A 25,248-nucleotide genomic window follows, 5' to 3' on the forward strand; every position below is an offset into this window, starting at 1 on the left:
GGGGGACGAGCTGGGTGTGGCCTGGACTCAGGCTTGATTTGGGGGCTGTGTCGTGCACTGTGTCTGCACAGTAGGGCAGGATAAACCAGCTCTGGAACCGGTTTAGGTCAGTCGTATGTGGAAGCTGGTTGACCTCGAGAGTCTGTCCTGCTCTGGTATCGCTGGCTGCCAGGCCTCTGCTGGCCGGGTGGCCGCTTTTCCGCAGCTGCCTTGCCTGCGTGCCCCCAGAGCTCTAGCTCCTTCCAGGGGGACTTATGGAGCGCTGCTGTCGGCCTTCGAGGTCAGGAACCCTAGATGTGTCATTTTGGTCCTGACCGATTGTCTTTGGTCATTGGCAGTCAATCATGTGGCTCCAGGAAATTTGGGCCAAATCTGCATGCAGCTGTTAAAGTATGCTTCAAAAATACATTCAGTGGCTTCCCAGATGAAAAGAAGGACTTTTTATGTTCTAGAGAAAAATCGGTCACCACTCTCCCACTGCAGAACAATGACCTTAGAGTTCAGGGGTTAAAGCGACAGTAACCCTTTATCCTCCCGAATGGTTTCCGTGTTTTGGAATTTGGGCGTGGCCGGGTGGCAGTGTGTCCGGCAGCCCCTGAGGAGGAGAGGATGGCAGGAAGGCAGGCTCCCACTCTCTCCAAAGCCTGACTTCCCAGCCCCAGCTTTCTAATTTCCTTCGTGAAAACCGAGCTTGCGCCACCTGTGATTCCGACACACGTTGTGTTGCGAGATAGAATTCCTGTGCCCGTGAGACTTGCTGTGGGGTACCTAGTCACGGTCCCGCATACGGACAGTGGGCGTCAATGAGCTGCCAGCCGCCAGCTGGCTTCTTCCTATGTCACAGTTACTGCCCTCAGGTTTACGCTCCGAACTGGAAATCAGGCTTGGGAACAGGGTGGGTATGGGAAAACGGTCCTGTCAGAGGTGGTGCCCTCAGGCTCCCAGGTGGTGTCGTGGGGAGGGGGGTGGCAAGCACTGCCGGGCAGCCTGCTCCGGACGTTGCAGCCCCTTGGTGCTGGGCCGCCTCGCATTGTGGGACTCCCACGGGGCTAGACTGGGGCTGCATGGGTGGTGGGTGGGAGGAGCCTGTTGAAGACTCCAGCCCCCTTTCTACATGAGGTTCTTTTGAGCAACAGAAACGAGGCCTTACAGAGCATGAGTATGCGGAACTTCCATCAGCGTCCTCCCTGTGGCTGGGAGGGTGTCCGGGAGCAGACGTGATGCCGCTGGGTGCACCTGTGGCTCGCTCCAGCCTCTCCTCTGTGTCAGCCGGCTGTCTGCCTCTGTCTTCTGCTCTCTGTGTTCTCCAGTGACTTCCCAGCTTTGGATTGTGACCCTGAGACCGGCAAGAAGGGACTGGCCTCTTCGTCTGTTTCCAGACTTATCCGGAAAGGGCTGGGCTGACCTGACCTGCTCGCCGCCCAGGCCACTCATCCGGTGGCCATGGTGGGTTGCGTGTGGCCAGGGAGGACGAAGCCCTTTGGCTCTGGAGAGGATGGGCTAGTCTGATCACTTGAGTTGGACTAGACCTCCTCCAGAGTGACTGGGGGCTTCCTGGCCTGGTTCCCTTCCTTCCACATTATGAGGGGTTGCTGGGGCTGTGCCACTGATGTGTGGACTATGAGTGCTCCCTCTGCGGGAGGGGGTTTCCCATGAGTGGCCCGTGACCGCCGAGCTGGAGCAGCACGGGCAGTGGCCCCAGGTTGGGCAACGCTGGGTCCCACCCAGGCAGACCCATGAGGGCAGTGACAGGCCCTGTGTGATCTTGGGGCTCCATGGCTGCCAGCTCAGGCGTCCAGCCACCCGTCCACTCTGGTACAGGACAGTGGACATGGAGCCCAGGGCCGCTGTCTGTGGGATCAAGGAGCCGGCAGCACCAATGATGTGCTGGGAGCCTGGGGCCGTCTGACAGGTGTATGGGGGCCCTGAGGCACTCTCCTGCCATGGCTGTGTCCTCAATTCTGTGGCAGCTGGTGTCCCGTGTCTCTGGGGCACCCTGAGCCTGTTTGCTGGGACCAGCCTGGTGCAGGCTTCCTGGCCCAGAGAGAGTCGTGCCATTGAGTCTGGCGGCTCCTGGCCAGCAGTCCTCTAGCCCAGCCCGGCCTCAATCTGCTGCCATCCTTGTGGGCATGTGCTTGGCTCCCTCCGCTTCTGTGGGAAGGTGGAGTTTTGGAGAGTCCAGGAAACGTGGCCCATGTGGTGTTGGCACGGGCCTGACTTCCGTCTCGGGTTCCGTGTGTGGATTTGTGCATTTTGGGTGCATTTGGTTTGTTCTCTGTGCACCACGTGGAGAGAGGGAACCCATCCCTGCAACACCGCAGGGCCTGACATGCGGCTTCTCCCGTGCCAGGCTCAGGCGAGCCTTGCCTGTCTGCAGTCCAGCTTGTTGCTGCCCATATGTGCTGCCAACCTGAGGCTCCTCCTGGGGTGGGAAGGGGCCGCAGATGCCCTGGGTTCCTGGACAGACAGGACGATGCTGGACAGTGCACTTGTATCCCTTCACGGGCGGCCTGGCCTGCGCTTACACACCTGTGAGGAAAGTCCAGGCACACCGCACAGACATGTGAGCGTCTGTGAGTGCGTGGCTCGTGTGGATGTGTGTGAGATTGCTGTGTACACACAGGCGTGAGTCCCTGAACACCGGGGCGTCCTCAGCCGGTGCTCCCGCTGGGCCAGGAATCCCACTGCCTGGGTCGCTGGTGGTCAGAGGCCTGGGCAGGAGGCAGAGGAGGCTTGTCTGCCGGGATTGGTTGACCTGCGATGTGGCTTGTGTACACGTGTGTGTGTGTGTGTGTGTGTGTGTGTGTGTGTGTGTGTGTTTATGCACATGTGTGCACGTATGGGTGTAGGACGTGTATGCATGCATGTGTATGTGTGAGTGACCACGTGCGGATGGTGTGCACTGGTGTGAGTGTGCATGTGGCAGGGCTGGTGTCTGGTGAGGCTCAGTGTATCAAGACCGTCTGCCCTGGTTTGGTGTGCAGCAGGCACATCTTCGATGTTTGGTGAGGACAGACTCGGGTGCGGACGTCCAGACGCCGATGGTCTGCGGTGCCCATGACGAGCTCATGTGAGCCCTGATTCTTCCCATGAAAACCCAGGGAAAGCGGACGCAGGACGCGTGTCAGGGGTCGGTCCCAGACATGGCTCCCTGTAGTGGCTCAGGTGCGTTTGCACACCTTGGGGAGTGATGTCACTTGCCTGGTGCCCCAGTGAGCTGCGTGATGAGTGGGCCCTGTGCGTGGTCACCCTGCTCAGGATATGGGGGTGCCGGGGGGACCTCGTATGCTGCCTGGCCCCGGCCCACACTCCTTTACACAGAGGTGCATCCCCCGATTTCCGGCAGAGCTGCCGCGTCCAGGGCTCTGAGAAAGCCCTGTTCTCAGGTTGGATCGCCCGTCTGCTCTCACGACAGGTGGTCAGATGAATTTTACGCTCACCCGAGGTGCGCCTCCACTAGCCGCAGGCACTGCCCCTTAAATGCGTGTGTTGACTTAATGTACAAAAGCTGTATCTCATTAACGTCACAAGGGTTAAGTTTCGAAGTTCCCTGCATGGGCTCCTGACCATTCTGTCTCTTTCATGCCGTATTTTACACCTCCCTCACACAGCCCGGCTTGTTACGAACTGTAGATTTGTCGCTCTTAGACCCCCTATTTACTGTCCTTGTTGCTCTCTGCAGGCCGGTCTAATTGAAGCCAACGGGGAACTCAAGGTCTTCATAGACCAGAACCTTAGTCCTGGAAAAGGTAAGGCGCCTCTTTTCCAAATACAATTCTGTGGATGAGAGTGTTAGGGTTGGTGTACTCGTGAATTTCTGTGGGACGAAAGCCCCTGTCAAGTGTGGGGCCCCTGCTTTGGGAGGGCTCCTGCCTGGGGCCGCCGACAGCCTGCAGGCACCTGTCAGTGGTGGGCTCACGCTGTTTGCAGAAATTCGGGGACATGGAGAACGCAGGTCATGTGCTTTCCTCTGCCTCACGGGTGCCATGAGCATCCAGGTGTCTGCTCTGGACCTGGGCGGCAGCCCAAGGCTGGTGGTGCCTCCCTCACGTGCGTCCGGGTTCGTGTCTTCCCCATCAGGAAGCCACGTGTGTATGTTCGGTGGCTCGTTGGGATTCAGGGCTGGACATGGAGGTGGACAGGTCCAGGCCACTGCCCCCTGCTCTGGGGTCCCACGGTCTCCCTCCTGGTGTTACCGTGATGAACATCTGCCCACGTGTATGAGCGCACTGGCTATTTCCCGGGATAGACTAGGTGTGGAAGTGCTGGACCAGAGGGCATGTACCTTCCAAGTTGATGCGTGACACCCGGCCACCTGTGGCGTCCTGAGCTCAGAATGGCTGGATTACTGCTGCCACCTCCACTCAGCCTCCGCCAGGCTGAGGCCCTGACCTCTTGGCTCCTGCTGTAGCTTTGGGGGAAAGTCCCAGCCCCTTCCCATCCATCTGTTGCTGGCGAGCGGGACAGGAGTCCTGCTGTGTCCTTCCCCGTGGGACCCAGTGGGCCCGGCCCATGTGGTTAGGGTGGTGGGCTCAGGTCCTGCTCCCTCTTTTGCATCAGGATGGCCCCTTCTGATGCTCATGGAGGCTCTCCTCTCCTGGCTCAGTGGGTCTCCCTCGTCACGCTGGCCACTGTCCCCTGGATGGGCTGTGGGCCCATGTGTGCTCTCCGGGTTTCTGTGTTTGGAAGGTCGTAGGCAGCGTCCTGCTTTTCTGTAGATCCCATCCTCTTTCCCTTCCTGTCCAAGGACAGGGCCCCGCTGAGGGACTCAGTGTTTGCAGATGATTTTAGTTCAATAGCTTTTACCGTTCACAGGTTGCTTGAGCGAGGTGCTTCAGTCTAACTAATTGGACACTTAGAATTTTAGGATTTACAGGCGTGACGTCTTTAGTAAAAGTGACTAAGCAGAAATAGTAGTGAAAACACTGTGATCTCTGCTCCCCTGGAAACAGTGGAAGCCTTTCGTTCTGGTGTTTGTTTTGAGTCCCTTTATTGTTTGGACGGTCCCACAGGCCCCTCCCGTGATCAGGGGCTGCCTGAACTGTGCTTGAGCCCTTATGGGGGTTGCATTGGAGAGATGAGAAGACAATAGCTTCTTGAGTCTCTAGAATATCCTGGTGCCAGTTCCCTGCACTGTTCAAGGATTTTGCATGTTCTTGGGTGTGGTCTGGCCCGCCGTGTCCCTGGCTCCGCTCACAGCTAGGACTGCTGTAGTTCGAGGCTCCTGGCTCCTGCCTCTGCTCCCGCCTCTGCTGGGACCAGCACAGCCTCCCAGGCACTCAGGCTCCTGCCCCTGCGCCTCTGGCATGTTCTGGGTATGAGGAGGCCCATGGCCACATCTCTGCAATGTGCTCCCTGCTCTGACCCCATGAACGCAGGCTGAGCGCTGCCAGGCTCCTGCTCCTTCCAGAGAAGTGCTTTTTCGTAAATGGAGCCGTTTGTCTGTTGGACAGGCAGTCCGGTGCTGTTTCGGCCACAAAGGGAGTAGGACCAGGCTGCCCAACTGCTGTGCTCGCCCGTGGGGACTGTTCCACGCACGGCCACCTTTGCTTCTGGCTCAGGAGCTCCGATGCTAATTTTGGGCGGTGTGGTACTGACTGGACCTGCTCACTCTGGGTTATGCAGTGGTGTTCGTGAAGTTGGGGAGCCCATGGGTGTCAGACTGTGTTGTCTGACCCCGCTTTCGTTGTGGGTGCTTCCCGAGGAGCGCTTGGCAGAGACTCAGCCAGGGTTATGCTGAGTGAGGCCCAGACCCCTGGCACAGGCTTGTCCAAGAGTCCAGGAATGTGGCCTCAGTGTGTTCCCAAGAGCCTGTCTCTCTGGAGGGACCGTGAAGGGCAGGAGTTGGCTCTCGCTGGGGGTAGGGATGGGGAGTCAAAAGGAGGGCCATGGCCAGACCTGGTGGAGGCTGGGCCATGAGGGGGCAGGGGCCCGTCCCGCTTCCTGTCCGCATGTGCCATGCCTACAGGGCTGCCTCCCAGCTGCTCCTAGCTCCACCTGCTGAGAGTTTGGGAGCCCCAGTGACCCTGCTGCCCTCGGCTGGGGCCAGTGAACCTGAGGTGAGGCTCCCCGTGCCTGCTCCTGCCTAAGCTCTGGCTGTGATGCCCCCTCACACTGGGGTCTTGCGCACTCCCGTTCCCTGGGTCCTGGCCTTGACTCTGCTCCTGTCTCAGCCTCCAGAGCTGCCCGTGCTTCTTCACCTGCCTCTTCTGCTCCTCTGGCTGCTGCCTGTGGCCCATTTCCAGGTGCCAGTGTCTGCAGACTTCTCCAGAGGCAGAGCCTACGGGAGACGTGTGGTGAGTGGGAGGGAGGTTCGTTGTTGTGGGATCGGTCCCTGTGACAAGGGGGCCGGCAGGCCGGACACAGGCAAGAAGTGGGGTTGGAGGCGGCCACTCCTTCCTCGTGGAGGAGACCTGAGGATTTGCTCTGAAAGTCTTTGCCTGGTTAGGGGGCTCTGGAGGGTGGTCTCCCCTACCTAATGGCGGCTTGCGGCTGGTCTGTGATCGGATAGCTGGGGACAAGCGCCTTGGTGCTCACATCAAGTCGGTCGTCACGCCTGCAAGATTCAAAGAGCTGTTTTCCCCAGAAGGTGTGCTGAAGTCACAGCCTCCTGTGCCCACGGGCCCTGAAGGCCAGAGGCCCCAATGCGGTCCAAGACAACAAAGGCTACGTTGTTTGCTGTGACAGCCGTTGGGTTGCTCCCAGGGCTTCGCCGACGGCTTTGATGCTGTGTGAGCCTTCGCGTGCATATTTGTTCCTGTGTTTGGGGCAGGCGCTCTGGAGTCGGAGCCAAGGGCATGAGGTGTGTGTGCGTGGCCGCACCAAACACGTGGGCGCCTGGCGCCGCATAGCTACAGTGGCGCCTCCTTTGCCGGCATTTCAGGTTCTGGTGGCCCGGTGGGTGTGGGCCCCCTTGCTCCTGGGCCTACCCTGCTGGTAGGGGTCTGGCCAGATGCTTTGCTGGCAACATTTTGTTGCCACTGTTCCTGCTGGAGCCTCCTCTTCCAGCCGTGCGGCTGCTGCCCCAGGGTTCAGGCCGTGGGCCCATGCCCTCCCGATGTGCCCGCTGCTTGCCCGCCCTCCACATAGAACCAGTCCAGAGCCACGGCCTGTGTGTGGCCTCTTCCTCTTCTCCGGCCTCTGCGTACATGTCGTGCACGCTCACTGCAGAAATGGCTCACGATGTAAACGTGTGCTTAAGCATGTGTCCTGACACGTCGTGTGTGTGTGTGTGTGGTATCTGCACACACTGATCCTCCCTGTGGCTGTGTGACTTTGCTCATCTGCAGCCGGGCCATTTCTGGTAGTTTCCGGTGCTGCCTTTTGTCGCCTGGCACCTTGATGGAGTGCTCTGATGCCTGCTGACTGTTTTCCCTGAAGGGCTGTGCACCCCAAGCACCTGGTGCAGGAGGCGGCTCCCGCAGAAGGTCGCGGGATGTGGCTGGGTCTGACTGGTGACAGGACGTGTCCTGTGACGTCTGCCATTTTCCTTCTGCTTCAGAGTTGCCCTTCCCCTGAGGATGGGCTCCCAGGCAGGAGAGATGAACACCAGTCACAGGTGGCTGACAGCCTGGTGTTGTGGGATCATCCCAGAGACGCGGGAACGGCACCCTCGCAGAGGTGCGTGCACCTGCACACACGGCTGTTGCGGGGGAAGCGGCCTGGCCCCTCTCGGGGAGCGCAGAGCAGAGGCACCATCGTTTGAACCCAGACGACATCTGGAGCACAACGTGATAACATGTTTCACACGCCAAACCCTGCTGCTGGGCTGGCCAGGAAGACCGGTCTGCAGAGGAGATGCGCTCCCAGAGGAGCGGTCTGGGTGTGGTCGAGGCCCTGAGATGCTGGGCACCTCGGCTCCCACCCACTGGGAGGTGCCCCTGTGGAGCCTGCCTCCCTCCTTGGGCTGCAGGGCCATTCTGGCGCCTGCTGTGCAGGGGCAGGGCCGTGCGGGGGCCGCCGTCTTAGCGCTTGGGGTATTTCTAGGGTGGCGGGCAAGAGAGCAACTCTTAAAATACTAGGTTCTTAGAACTTAGAAATGGTTGAAATTATTTTCAAGAAGACATTAAACCTTATGATTTCATAATCTGTCTTAAAGCCCATAGGTATTAATGAATTGTGATTGCTAATTGTAAGAATATGCTTATGGAATACTTCTAGAATCCTTTTCCTGTTCAGGGTTATAATAGCTCAGACCACATTTGTTCTAACTCCTTTTCTCACCAAGAGAGGAATTCTCTGTTTCGTGATGTTATAGTTGAAAATATTTCAGGGGTGCCGGGGGAGGGGCTCAGTGGGTAAAGCGTCCGACTTTGGCTCAGGTCACGATCTCGCGGTTCATGGGTTCAGGCCCCACGTCGGGCTCTCTGCTGACAGCTCAGAGCCTGGAGCCTGTTCGGATTCTGTGTCTTCCTCTCTCTCTGCCCCTCCCCTGCTCGCGCTCTGTCTCGGTCTCTCAAAAATAAATAAACATTAAAAAAAAAAATATTTTGTCACCTAGTTCCTTTAACAAAAGGCACTAAAGAGAGCATACAGCTAAAGTAGTTGTGCTTCTAGTGAGTAAACTCTAGGCTGTGTTACAGGTTAGCCCGTCTTGTAAATGGGAGTGTAAGTAGGTCGAAGTGTGATGGTCTTTGTCAGAAAAGTGTGTTAAGCATTCTGATGTCTTTGGTCAGATTAAACTAAAAATGAATCACATCCTTGAGATTGTTAAAAAGTGACGTGTCTTCCCTGAGTCAGCAGTTGGTAGGAACCCTGGAGAGAGGGGGCCCAGGCTGCCTGGGTGCACACGTGTGTGGTGCATGGTGTGTGATGTGCACATGTGGTGTGTGCGCGTGGCGTGCATGTGTGTGGTGTGCGTACGTGTGTGTGCCTTGCACACACGTGGTGTGATGTGCACACGTGTGTCATGCATGTGTGGTATGTGTGTGCTGTGCACATGTGTGGTGTGTACATGTGTGCTCACACATGTCGTGCACGTGCACGTGTGTGGTGTGCGCACACGTGTGTCGTGCATGCGTGTGCGGTACACTGGTTTGTTTGCACGTGTGTCATGCATATGTGCATGTGTATGTGCTGTGCACGTGTGGTGTGTGCATGCATGTGCGTACACGTGTGTGCAGTGTGTGTGTGGTGCATATGTGGTGTGTGCACACGTGTGTGTCGTGCATGTGTATGCGGGGCGCGTGTGTGGTGTGTGCAGAACGGCCCTGTGGAGGTGCCATGTGGAAGCCCATAGCACAGATGGTCCTCTTGGCGCACCTGCGTGAGGGCACGCCAGCGGCAGGAGGAGGCCAGACGGCCCGATGTTACCTGCGGTGTCTCAGTAGGAACATTTGTGTATTTGTATAATCAACGTACTGTAACGGAACGGCACAGATTCAAGGAATCAACTAGACCTTTCTGTGGACAAGTCTCAGCGACAGTGTGAGCAAAGTTATGTGAGATGTAGATAATTTTCTGGGTTTCAAAGGCCCACATGAGCAACACTTCTGCTTTCTTGGATTTATGGATGTGCATGGAAAAGTATGAAAAATGGACAGAGCACACCCATTAAGCCCTGATGTTTGCAGGCGGGGCCAGGTGGGGGCGCAGCTGGGGCGGGTCTCTGGACCAGACGGTGAGCTTTGCTGTTTCAGCCTCTTGAGCAAATAGGATAAAAGGAAAGTAGTTAATTCTAGGTCATACTGGAGAAAGATTGTGTGGTAGTTCTTAGTGCTGAAGAGTGTCTCAGAGAACAGGGAGACCCTGGTGAGAACCAGAGGGGGCCTGGCCCCGATCCACTCTGCCTCTCAGCTCTGCCGTTGCCCTGGCGGGTGAGCACGTGGTTTTGTAGGTGGACGTTCCTGTGGTTCTGAGCGCTCAGTGTTGTCCTCTGTGACCGCACCTGCGGCTCTGGCCCAGATGTGGCCGTGTTCTGACCTCGTTTATTTTACTTTATTTTAATATCTTAACAGCTGCTGGGGCTGCTGATGTTGACGGGATCATTTGTAAAATAAAGGAAAAAAAAACCCAAGTTTATCGTTTTACGAATCGATTCAGTATTCCTAAAAACCTATTAATAACCTGATAATAATCTCATGTGTGACTTTGAAATGACTAACACGTTTGTGTTTTAAATCTCTCTGTGCAAAACAGAATAACTTTATTTTTGTCTTTTAAACCGTCTTTTGCATATCTAAAACAATCATTAAAAATTTGCTTTTGGGGGTGCCTGGGTGGCTCATTCAGTTGAGTATCTGACTTCGGCTCAGTTCATGATCTCACGGCTTGTGAATTCGAGCCCCGTGTTGGGCTCTGTGCTAACAGTTCAGAGCCTGCTTGGATCCTCTGTCCCCCTACCTCTCTCTCTGCTCCTTCGCTGCTCATGTTCTGTCTCTCAAAAATAAGCATTTAAAATAATGTTTGCTTTTGTTAAGATACAGGTCTCTGTGTTTAGAGAAAAATAGAACTTGAAGCAAACAAACATTTACAGAAAACAAATATCTGCTGGTGTCGGTGAAAACGCTAACATTCAGTCAGTTGGTTTGATGGACGAATGTCTTGATGACTTAGGTTATCAAGAGAAATTATTCAGTGTTTGTATGTGGCAGTAAGATTCATTGTGTATTGAAATCTGAAGTCTGTTCTTTTTTTTTTAATATTTATTTTTGAGAGCGAGCGAGTGAGCAAGCATGAGCTGGGTAGGGGCAGAGAGAGAGGGAGACAAAATCCAAAGCAGCCCCAGGCTCTGAGCTGTCAGCACAGAGCCCGACACGGGGCTCGAACCCATGGGCTGTGAGGTTATCACCTGGGCTAAGGTCAGACGCTGAACCGACTGAGCCCCCCGGGCGCCCCTGGAGTCTATTCTTTAAAGCGTGTGGACTGTAAAAGGTTCAAAAATGAAACTTAGACCAGGCTGGATTGAAGACTGTGTCTTACTGTTATTTGGAGGCTGTCATGAGGCAGAGCCCGTGAAATGAAGAAACTCCATCTGAGTCTGCCTTGTGCAAGACCTGCCCTCGGTGGCCACAGGAGGCATTTCTGCTTCAGGGGCCAGGGGTGCAGGGCATGACCAGCGCAGAGCTCTCCTCTCCCCGTGTGGCAGGGACTGGGGTCCGGGCGGCTCTTCCCCCGGCACGCTCAGGCCCTTGTCTGTAAGGACTGCGTTCACCCTGCTCTCAACCACCCCCCCCTCCCCCCGGCCCCGGGGCTCCTTTAGGGCCACTGCTTCCTGTTCATGTTCTCTCTGCCTTCGATGCCAGCACCACAGGGCTTTATTTTTTACATTTCAAGTTTTTATATTTCTGCTTTATTTGATTTTCTTATTTAATATGTAAAATGAAATGTTTTACCGTTTTTATTCTCTGTTGTGTCTTCAGCACCGAGGACAGAGCAGGCACACAGAACTCTTTGCAAACACCTGTTGAAGGAGGGGATTTGTCTCCTCATGTACCCTCCCCCTCCTTTGTGAGGAGACTGACTGTGTCTTCAGAGAGGCAGCAGCATCCTCATGGGGTATTTTTCTTCCTAGAAACAGACACTTGACTCTACTGCTCCAGGAAAAAGAATGTTAGATTTCTAAACTAGTTTTGCAAACATATAGTGAAATGCTGGAATATAGTGGCTTCTAATTTGAAGACTATAATTGTCGCAGAATTGTCGGCTTTCAGAGCTGCTCTCCCAGGCTCTCTAGTCCCCCTGGAACATTCTGTAGGTGAGCAGGCAGCCCCCTAGGGCTCAGGGCAGGTTGGTGATGTGCCTGGGGCTGAGCCCCATCCCAGGGACCTGAAAGCACCCAGGAGGGCCTGGTGGTCACGTCCACATGGACAAGGGTTCAACTTAGTAGTGGGATCTGCAGTTGACCCACAGATGGGAAATGATAAAAGTAGGGAAGGTAAGAATCTGATTGGAAGCATCATCATCCGGAAGCTGTCCCCTGCAGCCTTAATCCAGAAGGGCCCTCACCTGTTACCTCCTTGTGTTGTAGGCGTGGTGTCCTTGGTCGCCGTCCACCCCTCCACGGTGAGCACGCTGGGGAAGCAGCTCCTGCCAAAAACGTTCGGACAGTCCAATGTCAACATTGCACAGCAAGTGGTAAGGGGCCCTGGGCTGGCGGGCTGGTGGGTTCTGGACGGAGATGCGCTCCCTCTCGAGTGCCCACAGCGCTGGGATGGCCACCTGCCTCATGCTTCAGGAGCATGTACCTGTGGAGTGTGTTGCTTTCCTGGCTCGGGCCCTGCGTCTGCCCCACAAGCTCAGAGGGTACATCACTCCCTTGCTTGGGAAATGAGGGTGGTGTCCTTGTGGAGCCCCCAGTGGTTTCAGGGCTCTGTGGGCCGTCAGGTGCCAGGACAGGTGTGTCCCTGCTCTGGGGACCATGCTGGGTGCCTCCTACGGATTGATCCCCTATGGGACTCGGCCCTTGCTCACAGGGCTCTGGTCACACTGAAGCAGCCCCTACCCTGGGCATGAGCAGCATGGAGAGCAGGATGTTCGCTGCCCTCCTGAGTGCCCGCTTCTGGGTGAGCGTCCCCTGCAGCTGAGGACGTGCCCTGTCACTTACCCTGTCAGTGAAGCGTGACTGCTTTTCTAGCAGAGTTGCTGTGGGTTTTTCAAAGCAATAGTATGTCGAAGTCCTAGACCATTTTTGGCTCATCACACCCTTTTAATAAATGTTTTTCTGATATAAGTTAAATATTCTACTCTATGTTTTATTCTGTAACTCATTTTATTTTTAGGTGTTATGTATTCTAGCAGCTTCAGCTTGTGAAACCTTCTTAATTATAGGATCAGTTCTGCTTTCACGGCCAGGGTGCATAGTATGGAGGAGAGTTAACGAGGATTTTTCTAACCCTTGGTCAGACTCACCCTTGGTCAGTCTGGGAGTTAAGTCCCCGTCTGGGTCAGGCTGTTTCCAGGTGGAGCTAATGATGGTAACTCCTCCTTGGCAGATCCAGCGCTCGGAGCTACAGCTCACACGCTGTAAGGCGTCCCTCAACCTTCATCTGCCAGCGGGTTGATGGTGAAAGGGTTGGGACATTGTGACCCGAGAGCCCAGGCTTTGTCTTCATATGATGTGAATGTGCTCAGGCTCTCGAGGGGCTCTGCCCCGGCCCCGCCTGAGGCAGTGCCCATGGGCACGGCTTCCGGGAGAGTGGTTAAGACGAGCGGGGCAGAGCAAGGACAGTTTCCTTTTCCCCCAGTGAGGCCATGCTCACAGTGAGCAGCTCAGCGCGTCTGCTGTGTTCTCATTGTAGAATAGATGCACCGAGAGGTCCAGCTGAGGGAGGGGAAAGGGCGAGGGTGCCGGCTGCGGGGCCCAGGCCAGATGTCAGGAGCCCTCTTGTGACTCTCCTGCCTGTCCACGTGGGCGCTGGTGTCCTAAATCTGCTCTCCTGAGAGCGTAATGAACCAAGTCCTTGTAAAACGTGTCCAGTAATAGCCATGAGTGACAGGTGTCCATGTTTCCCAAACTGTCTACCCTGAGCCATGGCTAAAGCACGTTCTCCACAGTGACCTAGGGCCCCGTGAACACACGCTTTCATTTAACAGAAACAGAAGGTTCACAAAGCAATCTCCTGTCTGGGGATTTGTTCTGTCTTGTCCTCTTTTTTTCAGAAAGCTTGCTATTTGATTTCATGGCTTTTGAACAAGGGTGGTCCCCAGTTTGGGAAGCACTGTGATGAAACTTTGATTATTGGAAATGAGAATTAAAATAGAAGGAAATTGAGTTGAGCATTTTTCTTTCTACGGTTGATGAGTCTTTAGCTCTGACAGGAGACCTGTCCCATGGCCACAGCACATTCATCCCGCTAAGAAGGGATGCAGGAAGCATCCCCCTGGCCTGAACAGTGGGCCTGGTGAGTCCCTGAGGCTGCACCTGTCCCCACAAAGGTCTGCCCTGGCACCTGGTGCCCCAGCACCTGGTGCCTGACCTTGACTCGTTTGACAGTGTCCTCATGTCGCTAAGCTCTTGTCTGTGCAGAAACTGGGAGGTACTGTTCTGACCATTCTTGGTGTGGGTGGAGTCTCGTACAAGATCCTGGAAAACGGACATATTTACTGCGCTCTATGCAGCAATGACTGTGTCCCCCATGTGAATATTTGCATATTAATGGATGGGGCCAAATTCTAGGTCCTTGTCAAAGACAAACCAGGCTTCCCCTTCCTTTGGTGCAGAGATGGCGTGGGGCGCTCAGATTCAGCCGCCCTACGTGCAGGGTGGGTCACACTTGCTCCCAGTGCTAATTGCCTCCCTCCTCCCTGCCCTGCACTATTTGGGGTGCCGGGGCCCCCACAAGCCACCGCAGGGATGAGGCTCCCACACGTGGATGGGCTGGTGGGGCACTGCGAGCCCTGCCCTGTGACCCCTCTGTTCTGAGAGTTTTTCTTTGGGTTTTGGCCTGACTTCACGCCTGGAAGACAGAATTTCACCCTTGTCCATGTCATGAAAAGGACGGGGAAAGTAAACTAGGGCAAGCGGAATGGGGGGCGTTCCCTGAGGCTTGCGTGGCATGCCCCACTGTTAACCACGTCAACCACCATTAAGCACGGCCTCCTCGGGTGGGGCGTTTTCTGCTGCTCTTGTTGGACGGGGAGGACGCCTGAGGTGGCTGAGGGAAGCGACGGTTCAGAACCCAAGTGAGATAATGGCGCCCGTGGCTACAGCATCAGCCGTTGGGTGTTGCTCACACACCGTGTTCTCCCCAATCTTTGTGGCTCGAGAGACTCAGCAGTGGCTGGAGATGATGGGGAGTAAGAATGGTAGGGTCACGTGTGGGAGATTTCTGATTGTGCTCTGAATTGTCTCTTTTGACTGTAGGTAATTGGTACGCCTCAGAGACCTGCAGCGCCCAACACTATCGTGGTAGGAAGCCCACACACCCCTAACACTCACTTTGTCTCACAGAACCAGCCTTCAGACCCCTCACCTTGGTCTGCCGGGTGAGCACATTGCCTAGACTTGTACCCCCAGCTCTCTGGGCCACGCGGGCCGGCCACCACAGCCAAAGTCAGGGCACGCTTTTCCTCAAAAAGGAGAAGTCTGGCTGCAGGGGAGCACCCCCACGGTTCGGGGGGGCCACACTGTAAAGGGTGGGGAGTCGCCCCTGCCCCGTGGTTTGGGGGTCCACACTGTAAAGGGTGGGGAGTCACCCCTGCCCCCATGGTTCGGGGGTCCACACTATAAAGGGTGGGAGTTGCCCCTGCTCCATGGTTTGGGGGGGCCACACTGCAAAGGGTGGGGAGTCGCCCCTGCCCCCACGGTTCGGGGGTCCACACTGTAAAGGGTGGGGAGTCACCCCTGCCCCCATGGTTCGGGGGATGCTGCACTGTAAAGGGTGGGGAGCTCTTGGTGGAAGAAGAGGAGGAAGCTGGCTTCTCCACGCTGCAGTAACTTTGACGCTTTTTCCATTGTCTGCACCGCAAAGTAGCGTCTAGGGAGCACGGATCTCAAAGCAGCCTCACCCGCTGCAACGCTGTAACTCGGCTGTTCCACGGGTGACACCCCATTGGATGGTCCCACCACACTGTCACTTTGACCCTTTCCTCCAGTAAAGGCAGCCAGTGAGAAAACGATTGTACTCGAAGGTCAGCTCTGTGACTTTCCTTAAAAACAAAGACTTTTGGAATTATGTCTGTATTGGTCCTAAAGCAAAAACCATCATTCCCTGAATCATCCATTGAGAAACTCAGAGCCACCCTTTCCTTGCTGTGGTGACTTAAGTTGAGATGCTGGGTTCCCCCCAGTCTGAAGTGCCCTCCAGCCTTCAATGTCGGTGGCTGAAAGCTCACATCCTCCCCCAGAATTCTTAAATTTGCAGTGAAACGCCCACCATCCCTGTGTCAGTTGATGTGCTCTTAAGCAGCGGTGTCAGTGCGTCTGTGCACATCCGGCGTCCGCCCGTCCCGGGGGCTGACGCATGTGTGAGGCCTGGCCCTTAGAGGAGGGAGCCTCGGCCCCATCACCGTGCGCAGCAGTCTGCAGATGAGCCAGGTCCCTGGGTGTGCGCGTGGGGGCTCGGCCTCGCCCCGCTTGCCGGGCCTGTGGGTGAGCGCGTTGCTGCGACGCGGATGCTGAGGGTGCTGAGGGCGCTGCCATTCCTCTGTGTTTTGAAGGAAGCGGCACCGGAAAGGGGAGAAGAACGGGAAGGGCCTGCGACACTTCTCCATGAAAGTCTGTGAGAAGGTGCAGAGGAAGGGGACCACGTCCTACAACGAGGTGGCCGACGAGCTGGTTGCCGAGTTCAGTGCCGCCGACAACCACATCCTACCGAATGAATCTGTGAGTGTGCGCTGCGTGGCGGGGAGGCCTGGTGTCTCACGGCGCCCGCTGGTGTTTTCTGAAGCAATTTGAGACACACACACACACACACACACACACACACACGCACGAGTCAGAGAACCACACTGAAGAGTGTTCCTGACCTACCTGGGGTGCGAGGCCCTCTCGCCCCAGATCCAGGCGTGCGCGGGCTCTGACTCTCCCTTCACATTCCGTGGGGACGCGAGGAGTGAGTGACTCACCACCGCTGGCGGGTTGCTGCGTACCATCTTGAGTGTGTCCGGGTCTGCTGTTGAGGTGTTTCCCTGGGAACTATTCTGGATGGTCTGGAAAACTCCTGCTCTGCCCTCCCCTCCCCAGGCTTATGACCAGAAGAACATAAGACGACGAGTCTATGACGCCTTAAATGTGCTGATGGCCATGAACATCATCTCTAAGGAGAAAAAGGAGATCAAATGGATTGGTCTGCCCACCAACTCGGCTCAGGAATGTCAGAATCTAGAGGTATGTGGCTGACCCATTATTTTCCATGGTGCCCTGTAGGTGTACCCCAGAGCAGCGTGTTTGGTGCAGACGTTTGTGTGGGTGCCCCTTGGGTGCCCGCTTGGGGTCTGGTGCTGTGGGTGCCCCGTGGGTGCCTGCTCGGGGTCTGGTGTTGTGGGTGCCCCGGGGGTGCCCGCTCGGGGTGTGGTGTTGTGTGTGCCTTGCCTGGACCAGGGGTCCGCCACTTCCCTGTGCCCCCTGCTTGCCCGCCAGATGTTGGTGTGTGGCCCATCCAGCTCGTCTGTGCTCTGTGGGCCCCAGCCCAGTCGAGGGCAGTGCACCCAGCGGAGGTAAATTCTGAGTCCTGGCTTGTGGGATTTGAGTTTTATATCAACCGTGTCCAGAAAACGAGAGAAGACAGAGAAGGGTGTGTTGTTCTGAGACTGAGGAAACACCCCCGTGTCCCATCCCACGGGCCACGTCCCTTCTAGACTGTTTCCCCGCCAGGAGATTCCTGGCAGGCCTGTCCTGCGGGGACACTGTCAGATGCGTTGTGACAGTGTGGTCTTTGTCTTGAAGGTGGAGCGGCAGAGGAGGCTGGAAAGGATAAAGCAGAAGCAGTCTCAGCTTCAGGAGCTCATCCTGCAGGTAACGGCCCTGCTCGCAGCAAGCGCCCCTGCGCCCACATGGTGTCCTGGCCAGCTCACACGCAGGACGGAGGGTGGGAGGGCGCGTTCACACGGCTCACCAGTGTTGTCCTGAGCGCTGTGTGTCATGCACCTCACTTAACGGACTCTGTCACAGGTGCACGAATAGGAGACATAGTGCAAGCAGGGTCGTACTGCCCGCAGCCTCGGAGCGGGTCCTCAGTGGGTAAGAAGGGATCCCGTTCGTGAAATCTTTGCTTTGAGAGTTTGAATGCGCCCACTGGGCTCCTGCACAGGCGTCGCAGATGTGAACTCTAGACGTGGGCCTTGTTCCCAGAGAGAGTGCGTGTGAGCAAACGTGTAGTGTGTGCTGGTTGTCACAGAGTCTAAGTGGCAGGAGGGATGCACTTTGGAGGGTAGCACGTGAGCCTTCCCTAGGACAGGTATGAAGCATGTTCTGGGGTGTGATGGCCAGTGTGGGTCAGAGGTCAGCACCTGTGGTCGGTGGGTGGCACTGTCCCCTGCACCTGCAGAGATGTCCGCAGGTAGGGCCCTCGTCCCTGTAAGGTCCTGGAGATGTCTGTCTGGGTTGGAAGGAGAAACAGCTTGCTGGAGGGGTGGCCAGTCCCTGGATTGAGGCTGTGGTGCTGGGGCCGTCTGGCTGGGCCCTGGGAGTGGGGGGGGAGTCCAGTGCAGGGAGGTCAGCTGCCACAGAAGTGCTGGGTGGTCAGGAAAGGGAAGATAATTTGGTGATTTATTGAGGTGCCCTGCACCCCAAGGGCAGTGAGACCACAGGCCCTGTGGTCAGGTTGGAGGGTGTGGGGGGGCCCTGGGACCCTGGGGGGAAGTGTAGGGAGGTCTCAGGACAGACAGGCCCAGCAGCTGAGGTTGGGAGATCTCTGAACAGGGAAAAGTCCAGGAGGGGCCAGCAGGGAGGTTGGGATGCCTGCTGGCCCCGCACCTGCAGACCACGGCGGAGGCTGTACGTATTGTCCCGCTGGGCAGTCTGGGTGTGGGGGCGCCCTACCTGAGCCTCGGTGTCTCCTTCGCCCCAGAGGAGGTCTCCTGTGGTGGGAATGCTTTGCTGGGCAGGAAGGCGGGAAAGCAGCACCCCCCGCCCTCATCCTTCTGCTCGGTGAGCACCGAGGCACCAGGCCAGCTGGGGAGGGAGGGGCGCTTTCTGCCACAGCAGCGGGAGGGTCATCCTGAAGGTGCTGTCATTTTGGGGCTGAGCACCTGTGCCCCCAGAGAGCCTTGCCCCGGCGGTGTGCTGGCGTTTGCTCCTCTGGGAGGTTCTGGGTGTGTGGCTGCATGTCTGCCTTCTGGGGTGGGTGCATACAGGGGACAGGCCGGTCCTGGGGATGTTTCTGTCTTAGAGGTGTGAGCGCCTACATCCGTTCTCCTCGGGGGGTGTGCTTTTCTTCAGGGTGTGCTTTCTTTGCTGGGCCCTGATGCCCTCCCTGCCCCCCCCTCCCCGCCCACTGTCCTCTCTGACCTCTCAAGGGGCCGACCCCTGTTTCTGTGCTGTGCGGCCGGGGGTGGGGTCGTCGGGGACTCCTGTGGACAAGGCCTTAGATCGAGGCAGCTGGTGTGAGCGGCTGGCGGTGGCTCCTCTTTTGTAGCAAATTGCCTTCAAGAACCTGGTGCAGAGGAACCGCCAGGCAGAGCAGCAAGCCAGCCGGCCGCCCCCCCCAAACTCGGTCATCCACCTGCCTTTCATCATCGTCAACACCAGCAAGAAGACTGTCATCGACTGCAGCATTTCCAATGACAAGTAGGTACTCCCCGGAGGGCCCCCCCACCCCCCCAGGTCCCAGCTGAGGCTCAGGTCGGAGTGGAGGATGCCACCCTCAAAGTTAGGAAAGACGGAGTGCGTCTGCTTGCTCTTTTGTACAAGTACTAACTCTGATTATTAAGTACAGTCTTATAGCATAATTAAGGTACAGACTCATTTCTCACGTCCCTGGTTATAAACATTTGTCTTTTAAAAGGAAAACAGAGGCCCTTGGGGGGCTTAGTAGGGTGAGCGTCTGACTCTAGGTCTCGGCTCAGGTCATGATCTTGGGGTTCACGAGTTTGAGCCCCTGCATCAGGCTCTGCTGACAGCAGGGAGGCTGCTTGGAACTCTCTCTCCCTCTCTCTCTGCCCCTCCCCATTCACACTCTCTCTCCCTCTCTCAAAATAAATGGATAAACATTTTAAAAATACATAAAAGGGAAACAGATAAAGTCTGAGGTGTTGTTACTAGCACACCTGTTTAAACATCCAGAGAGCATGTTCACTGGGGGGGGGGGGGGGGGGGGGAGGGGTGTGCTGCGGGCAGTGCAGAGTGGAGCCCGTGGGTTTGGCAGGACAGCAGATGAAAAGGGGCCCAAGTGAGGTTGGGGTGAGGGGTGTTCCCGCTGAGGGGACTGGAGCCACTCCTGCCCCTCCCTGTCTTGAAGATGGCAGGTGACTCCCTTTCTGGGGGTGACTGTCCCCAGGTTCGAGTACCTGTTCAACTTTGACAACACGTTTGAGATCCACGACGACGTTGAGGTGCTGAAGCGCATGGGAATGGCCTGCGGCCTGGAATCTGGCACCTGCTCTGCCCAGGACCTGAAGACAGCGAGGAGCCTGGTGCCCAAGGCACTGGAGCCCTACGTGACAGGTCAGTCATGTCCGCGAGCCACGGGGGCCCCACCCTAGCCCGGGACGTCTGGCGAGAGCAGGGATGGCCTGGGCGGGAGGGCTGGGGCTGTGGGGTTAGGGGGAGCGTGGCATGGGGAGGCCACAGCGGCGTGCTGTGGCTTTGCCGGTGTAGTTGACACGATGAAGGTGCTAAGTGAGGGTTTCACCTCTGTGTGCAAGTGAGGTGGGGCTGGAGGTCTCGCAGGCAGGACGGCCCCCCCGACCCCCAGAGGGCCGTCGGTGCCCCCTGCCAGGTGACCCAGCGTGGCCTCCTCCTGACTCAGGGGCGAGGAGCTGTGTGCCTGGTGAGCTGAGCCCTGGTCCTCCCACTGCCTTCCCTTCTGGGGACTTCTCTGCTGAGCACCAGGGCCGTGGCCACAGAGGGAAGGGGCTTTGTGGTGAAAGAGCTGTGGCGGGGGCTGTCCCCCAGAGGTGCTGGGCTGGATTGGACCGCCGGGCGCCTGCCGCCCCCCAGGGCCCTGGACAAGTCCCTGGCACTGGCTACACTCTGGCACACCCACTCAAGCCGGCAGTCACGGTTGGTCCCTCTTGGGGAGGAAGGTGCTCGGGGGACCGGCCGTCTGGCCCGTGGCCGCCTGGTTGCAGCGCGAGCCTCCACCTGTGACCTTTGCTGCGTTTTCTTCTCTTCTCAGAGATGGCTCAGGGATCGATCGGAGGGGTGTTCGTCACATCGGTGTCCACCTCCAACGGCACGAGGCTTTCTACCAGGTGACCGCGGCTCTGGACGGGGCAGGACCCCACACGCAGGCCAGGCACAGCTCACAACACAGCCCTGTTGTTGCCTCTTAACACACTTGGGGCCACAACGTGCACAGAATTTTGTTCCCTGCTCTCTTCAATTTGCCATTTACTGTAGTTTTTGTGTGTCACTAAAGGAACTTTATTATTTAAACCATTGGGTGTTAGTCTTTGGTCCAGCCGTCCCACGGAACAGAATTATGTTGTTCCTGGGTATTTTATCTTAGGTTTTTAAAGATTAATATAATTTTTTCTCTAAGTATTGACAAAACAGAGTTTTATTAACTTTCACGGTATATTAGGTTACACGTTACCCATATTACCTTCTGTCAGTCCTACATAATGATAAATGTTAGATTTTTTAAAAATATAAGGTAGACAAGCAGTCTGTAGGTTCAACCAAGTGGGATGGATCTGATCTGATAAAGGACAGTGTAGCTTTCTGTGGCCATCACGCAACTCCTGGGTTCTGTGGCACCTGCACTGAAGTCTTTGGTGGGGTGTCTGGCCCCGGTCAGGGTTAGGTGGAGGTCAGCTCCCTCCCTCTGCCTGTGTGCATGTGCGTGTGTGCATGTGTGTGCGTGTGTGCAGTAGTCTGTGTGATGCTGATAACCAGTTATTGCAAGAGGCAGAATTTGGGTATTTTTTAGCTTTTCATGTTTGTGAAATTGTTTTTACTGATTAAAGTTTCAGAGACTCACATCAGCTTTTACATGAGGGAAGCAAAGCCATTACCATTTCAGAAGAAAAACCAACGTAAACACCAGCCTGACGTTTACAAAAGCGCAGTAATTTGCTGGGCAGTTGGGTGGTTCCCACTTAGAAAAGAGGCTGCAGTTTGAAGCAGCTTTAGGGCTAAATTTTTTGCCTTTTCTGATGTTTGCGAGGCTGGGTCTCCCAGTTGTGGGGTTCCTTTGTCAAAGAGCATAATGATGAATGGTCCTCATCGCACCGTGCGAACAAATCCTAACTAGCAAGGGGCATGTCTGCTTGCGCGTTAGAGAAAAGCATCGCCGTGCCCCAGCTCTGGCCTGGGGCAGAGGTGGGGGCAGTGCCCTCAGGGCCCCGTCCACGCTGGCCCACCAGAGCCATCCACGCTGGCCCACCAGAGCCGCCCTCGGCAGTCGTTCCTTGCCTAAAACGCGTGTCCTGCACAGCTCTTCCCCCACGTCCTGTGCTCTCAAGGCAGCTGCAGTCCTTCTAGGCTGGTGGCAGAGGGGTACCCGAGTCCCGCATGCTTGCGGGAGGTGACTGGCCAGAATCTGGGGGATCTCTGTGCAGCTCTGCGTTGCAGGCTGGAATCCCTTTAGTGTCTAATGTCTCTTAGGATACTTTTCTTGTTGCTAGACCCAAATACCAAGGAATCACAGTGACTTTTGACAACAAGTGTCTGAGCAGGTCAAACGGGTGTGTGCACCTCTTAGTGGGTGTGGGCAGTCACCTTTCGGGGCCCCAGGACCGTGTCTGCTGCCTTGTGTCTGACCCACTCTGTGCCAGGGGCCGCCTGAACCCAGAGGTGTTTCCTCAGGACCCCAGTTTTTAAAATCTCTCTGTTCTAGGCCAGGGTATTGCCTGAGGCACTGGTGCCATTTGGGGCTAGATGACTGTCCTGCATGCTGCCCGGTGCCTTGTTGATGTGTTTGGTGGCACCCTTGGGCCCAGGTGCCAATAGTCACCACCCCCCTCACACCCCATGTGACAGCCAGAGATGATTACGTGTCCCCTGCTGAGACTCTCAGGGCCCAGTGCCAACATAGATGGGTTCCAGACGCACGTCTGAGCAGCCCTGCTTCCCTCCAGCACCCAGCCCTGCGACTCCACCTCTCTGCGCCCCTGCTCCCTGCCCTGCTGACCCCAGTGGCCTTCAGAAAGTGCCATTTCATGAAATGGTAGAGCGTGTGGGGTCCTGGGGGCTGTTCCTGGAAGTTCAGCTTGCAGAGTGTGTGAGACTCATCTGTTACAGCTCTGCTCCCAGGGCTCCGCACGGTACAGGGCAGGGGGTGATGGTGGTGGTGGTGGTGGAGTGTGGGCCTGGGGTGTCCTTTACACACGCACGCACACACAAGTGCATGTATATACCATCGCATGGCAGTACACATGCACGCATGCGACCACACGTGCGCATGACTACACACGTGCATATACAACCACATATATGTATACACGTGCACACAACCACACGCATGCATGCATACACACGTGCATATACAACCATGCACAACCACATACGTGCATAAATGTGCACACACAACTATGCACATGCATATACAACCACATACAGTCACACATGTGCATACATGTGCACACACATACATAGCCATGCACATAACACGTGGACACACAACTCGCTGGGCACCCCCGTGCACTGCCATCTGGAATGCCTTGCTTTGGAGGGCTCCATGTCCTTTTTGGGGCCCCTTTTTCCTCACCTGTTGTCCCCTCCCTCCTGGAGATCCAGGAGGTCACAAGTACAAGGCCTGGAAGAAGGACCTGTGGTTTCCAGTTTGAGCCTGTCGGGGCTTGGTTTGTGATGTCATGACAGATATTGTGGCCCTGCTGGCGTTGCCTCGTGTGCGGTGATCTGTGTCTTGAGGAGGGGCTTGGGGTGAAGTGCCACCTCGGCGGGAGTGGACGTGGGGGCGCCCCACTCGGGCTGCGTGCTGCTGACCGCCTTGTCTCCTCGTTCCCATAGCGACCTGACCAATGGTGCGGATGGCGTGCTGGCCACGAGCTCCAGCGGGTCCCAGTACAGCGGCTCCCGGGTGGAGACCCCCGTGTCGTACGTCGGGGAGGACGAGGAGGAGGACGACGACTTCAATGAGAATGAGGAGGAGGACTGACACCCGCGGCCGGCCCTCACAGTCCGCATCGGGAGAGACTGCTTTTGGTGTGGGCTGGGTTCCTCCTTGGCCCCTCCCGAGGAGACGCCAGAGTGGGCGAGGGCTGCGTTCTGCGGGGGCTTGGGGCGCGCTGGGGCGCCGGCCACGACGCAGGGCCTCTCTCCGCTGTCCAGGATCTTGTTTGCGTTGTCTGTCTGTAGCTCAGAGTTCACTTTGCCCCTTGGTTCTTGCTGAGTGTGCCTCCTCCCACAGCCCGCCGGCAGCCGCGGACGGTGCCGGCCGAGCCCTGCTCTTCAGCCTTGGGCCACGAATTGTATTAGGACTTTATTTTCCCTTAAATTATATTGACTGTGTGACTCCATCAAGTTCGTTCATTTTTTTTTTCCTCTATGTTGCAGCAAATTGCGAAGTTCTTTATTTGTTTTTGTTTTGTTTGGTAAAAGTTCACTGCCGTGCTGGTGCAGCTACGAAAACTGGAGGGCTTGGAGCGGCGTGCGGCTTGCGGTGAGGCCTGCCTGATTTCTCACAGGCAGCGTCTGCAGACTTTACTATATAGTTGTTTACACACCTACACGTCTGTCGTCTAAAGACGCAAACGGAAACAAACGTCGTATTTGTTTCGTGAGCATCTTCCTATAATCTACGATAAAGTTGACATTAAATATAGAGAATGTTCTAACAGTTTTTTAACTCAAAATTTGTCAATCATTTTTAATAGTTCTTTTTTTATAAAAAGAAACGGAATTTCAGGACAGGCAGTAGTCCCTTTTAAAATTTATTCACAAAGAACCATTAACCGCACAGTTGCTGTTAGCTGCCTGTTCTACAACAATAGTCTTTTTATTGAAACACAAATAAACTTTTCTGTAATATTTTATGGAATATAAAGAGACTTTAATTGTTTGACTTGTTTAACTCGGCACTGTTAGTTTTTATTAATAAAACGCGCATGGGCATTTTAAACCAGCTCCGTGTTCCTCTAATTCACGATTATTGTGCGGAAGCTGCAGTGTGTGTCTTCTCGCTGAGCGAGGACAGTCACCGGGCCGCGCACAGAGCGCCCCTCATCCTTCTCCTGTATCCTCAGAGCTGGGACAGGTTCTGGACTATTGAGTCTCAGAAGGAATAAGATCGTCAGAGAAGAAAGGACAGTTCACCATCTTAACTTGAACCAGCTGAGAAAACCCACCAGTGTTTTGAAGCCACAGGCCTTGCAAGGGAGCCCACAGTCCCGTGGGTGGATGTGGCCACCTGCCTGCTCTGGCCGGTCATGACTTCCCTCAACTGCCCTGAGGGCCAGGGGGCCACTGAGTTCTGGCGCCCTTTGCCTGCTGTGTGTGGGCGGGACCCCCAGACAACGTGTGGGGTACTTGCATGGGAGTAAGACACCAGGCCGCATGCGATACTAGGGTGGGAGGCGGGGTTGCTCTGGGACAGGGGGCTTGTTTGGCCACAATGCTCCAGGTTTTTCTAGAGCAGCTGGCAGAGGCGGAGGCGTGACCCTTGGCGACCGCAGCGCCCTGACTCCCTCTGGGGTTTGCTCTGCCCCACCCGCCACCCGCTCACCACCCCTCCTTACCAGCCA

General features: G+C 56.1%; 1 protein-coding gene across 6 annotated transcripts in view; it reads left to right on the plus strand.

Moving 5' to 3' along the window:
• TFDP1 (transcription factor Dp-1) overlaps window positions 1-24,629 on the plus strand; it is a 40,389-nt gene extending 15,760 nt beyond the window's left edge. For 3 of the 6 annotated variants that reach the window (XM_043583562.1, XM_043583553.1, XM_043583547.1), the window contains exons 3-12: window positions 3,683-3,749; window positions 11,969-12,075; window positions 14,804-14,925; window positions 16,099-16,264; window positions 16,625-16,768; window positions 17,327-17,395; window positions 19,017-19,168; window positions 19,878-20,044; window positions 20,718-20,793; window positions 23,516-24,629. In XM_043583562.1, the coding sequence (XP_043439497.1) occupies window positions 3,683-3,749; window positions 11,969-12,075; window positions 14,804-14,925; window positions 16,099-16,264; window positions 16,625-16,768; window positions 17,327-17,395; window positions 19,017-19,168; window positions 19,878-20,044; window positions 20,718-20,793; window positions 23,516-23,663 (1,218 nt within the window). In that variant the 3' untranslated portion in view covers window positions 23,664-24,629. Of the gene's footprint in view, window positions 1-3,682; window positions 3,750-11,968; window positions 12,076-14,803; window positions 14,926-16,098; window positions 16,265-16,624; window positions 16,769-17,326; window positions 17,396-19,016; window positions 19,169-19,838; window positions 20,045-20,717; window positions 20,794-23,515 lie in introns of all 6 variants that reach the window. The other 3 variants (XM_043583517.1, XM_043583528.1, XM_043583537.1) reach the window with 1 other exon arrangement.
• Window positions 24,630-25,248: the final 619 nt, after the last annotated feature.

The sequence above is a fragment of the Prionailurus bengalensis genome, chromosome A1, assembly GCF_016509475.1.
Source record: "Prionailurus bengalensis isolate Pbe53 chromosome A1, Fcat_Pben_1.1_paternal_pri, whole genome shotgun sequence".
In the NCBI taxonomy this organism is placed as follows: Eukaryota; Metazoa; Chordata; class Mammalia; order Carnivora; family Felidae; genus Prionailurus; species Prionailurus bengalensis.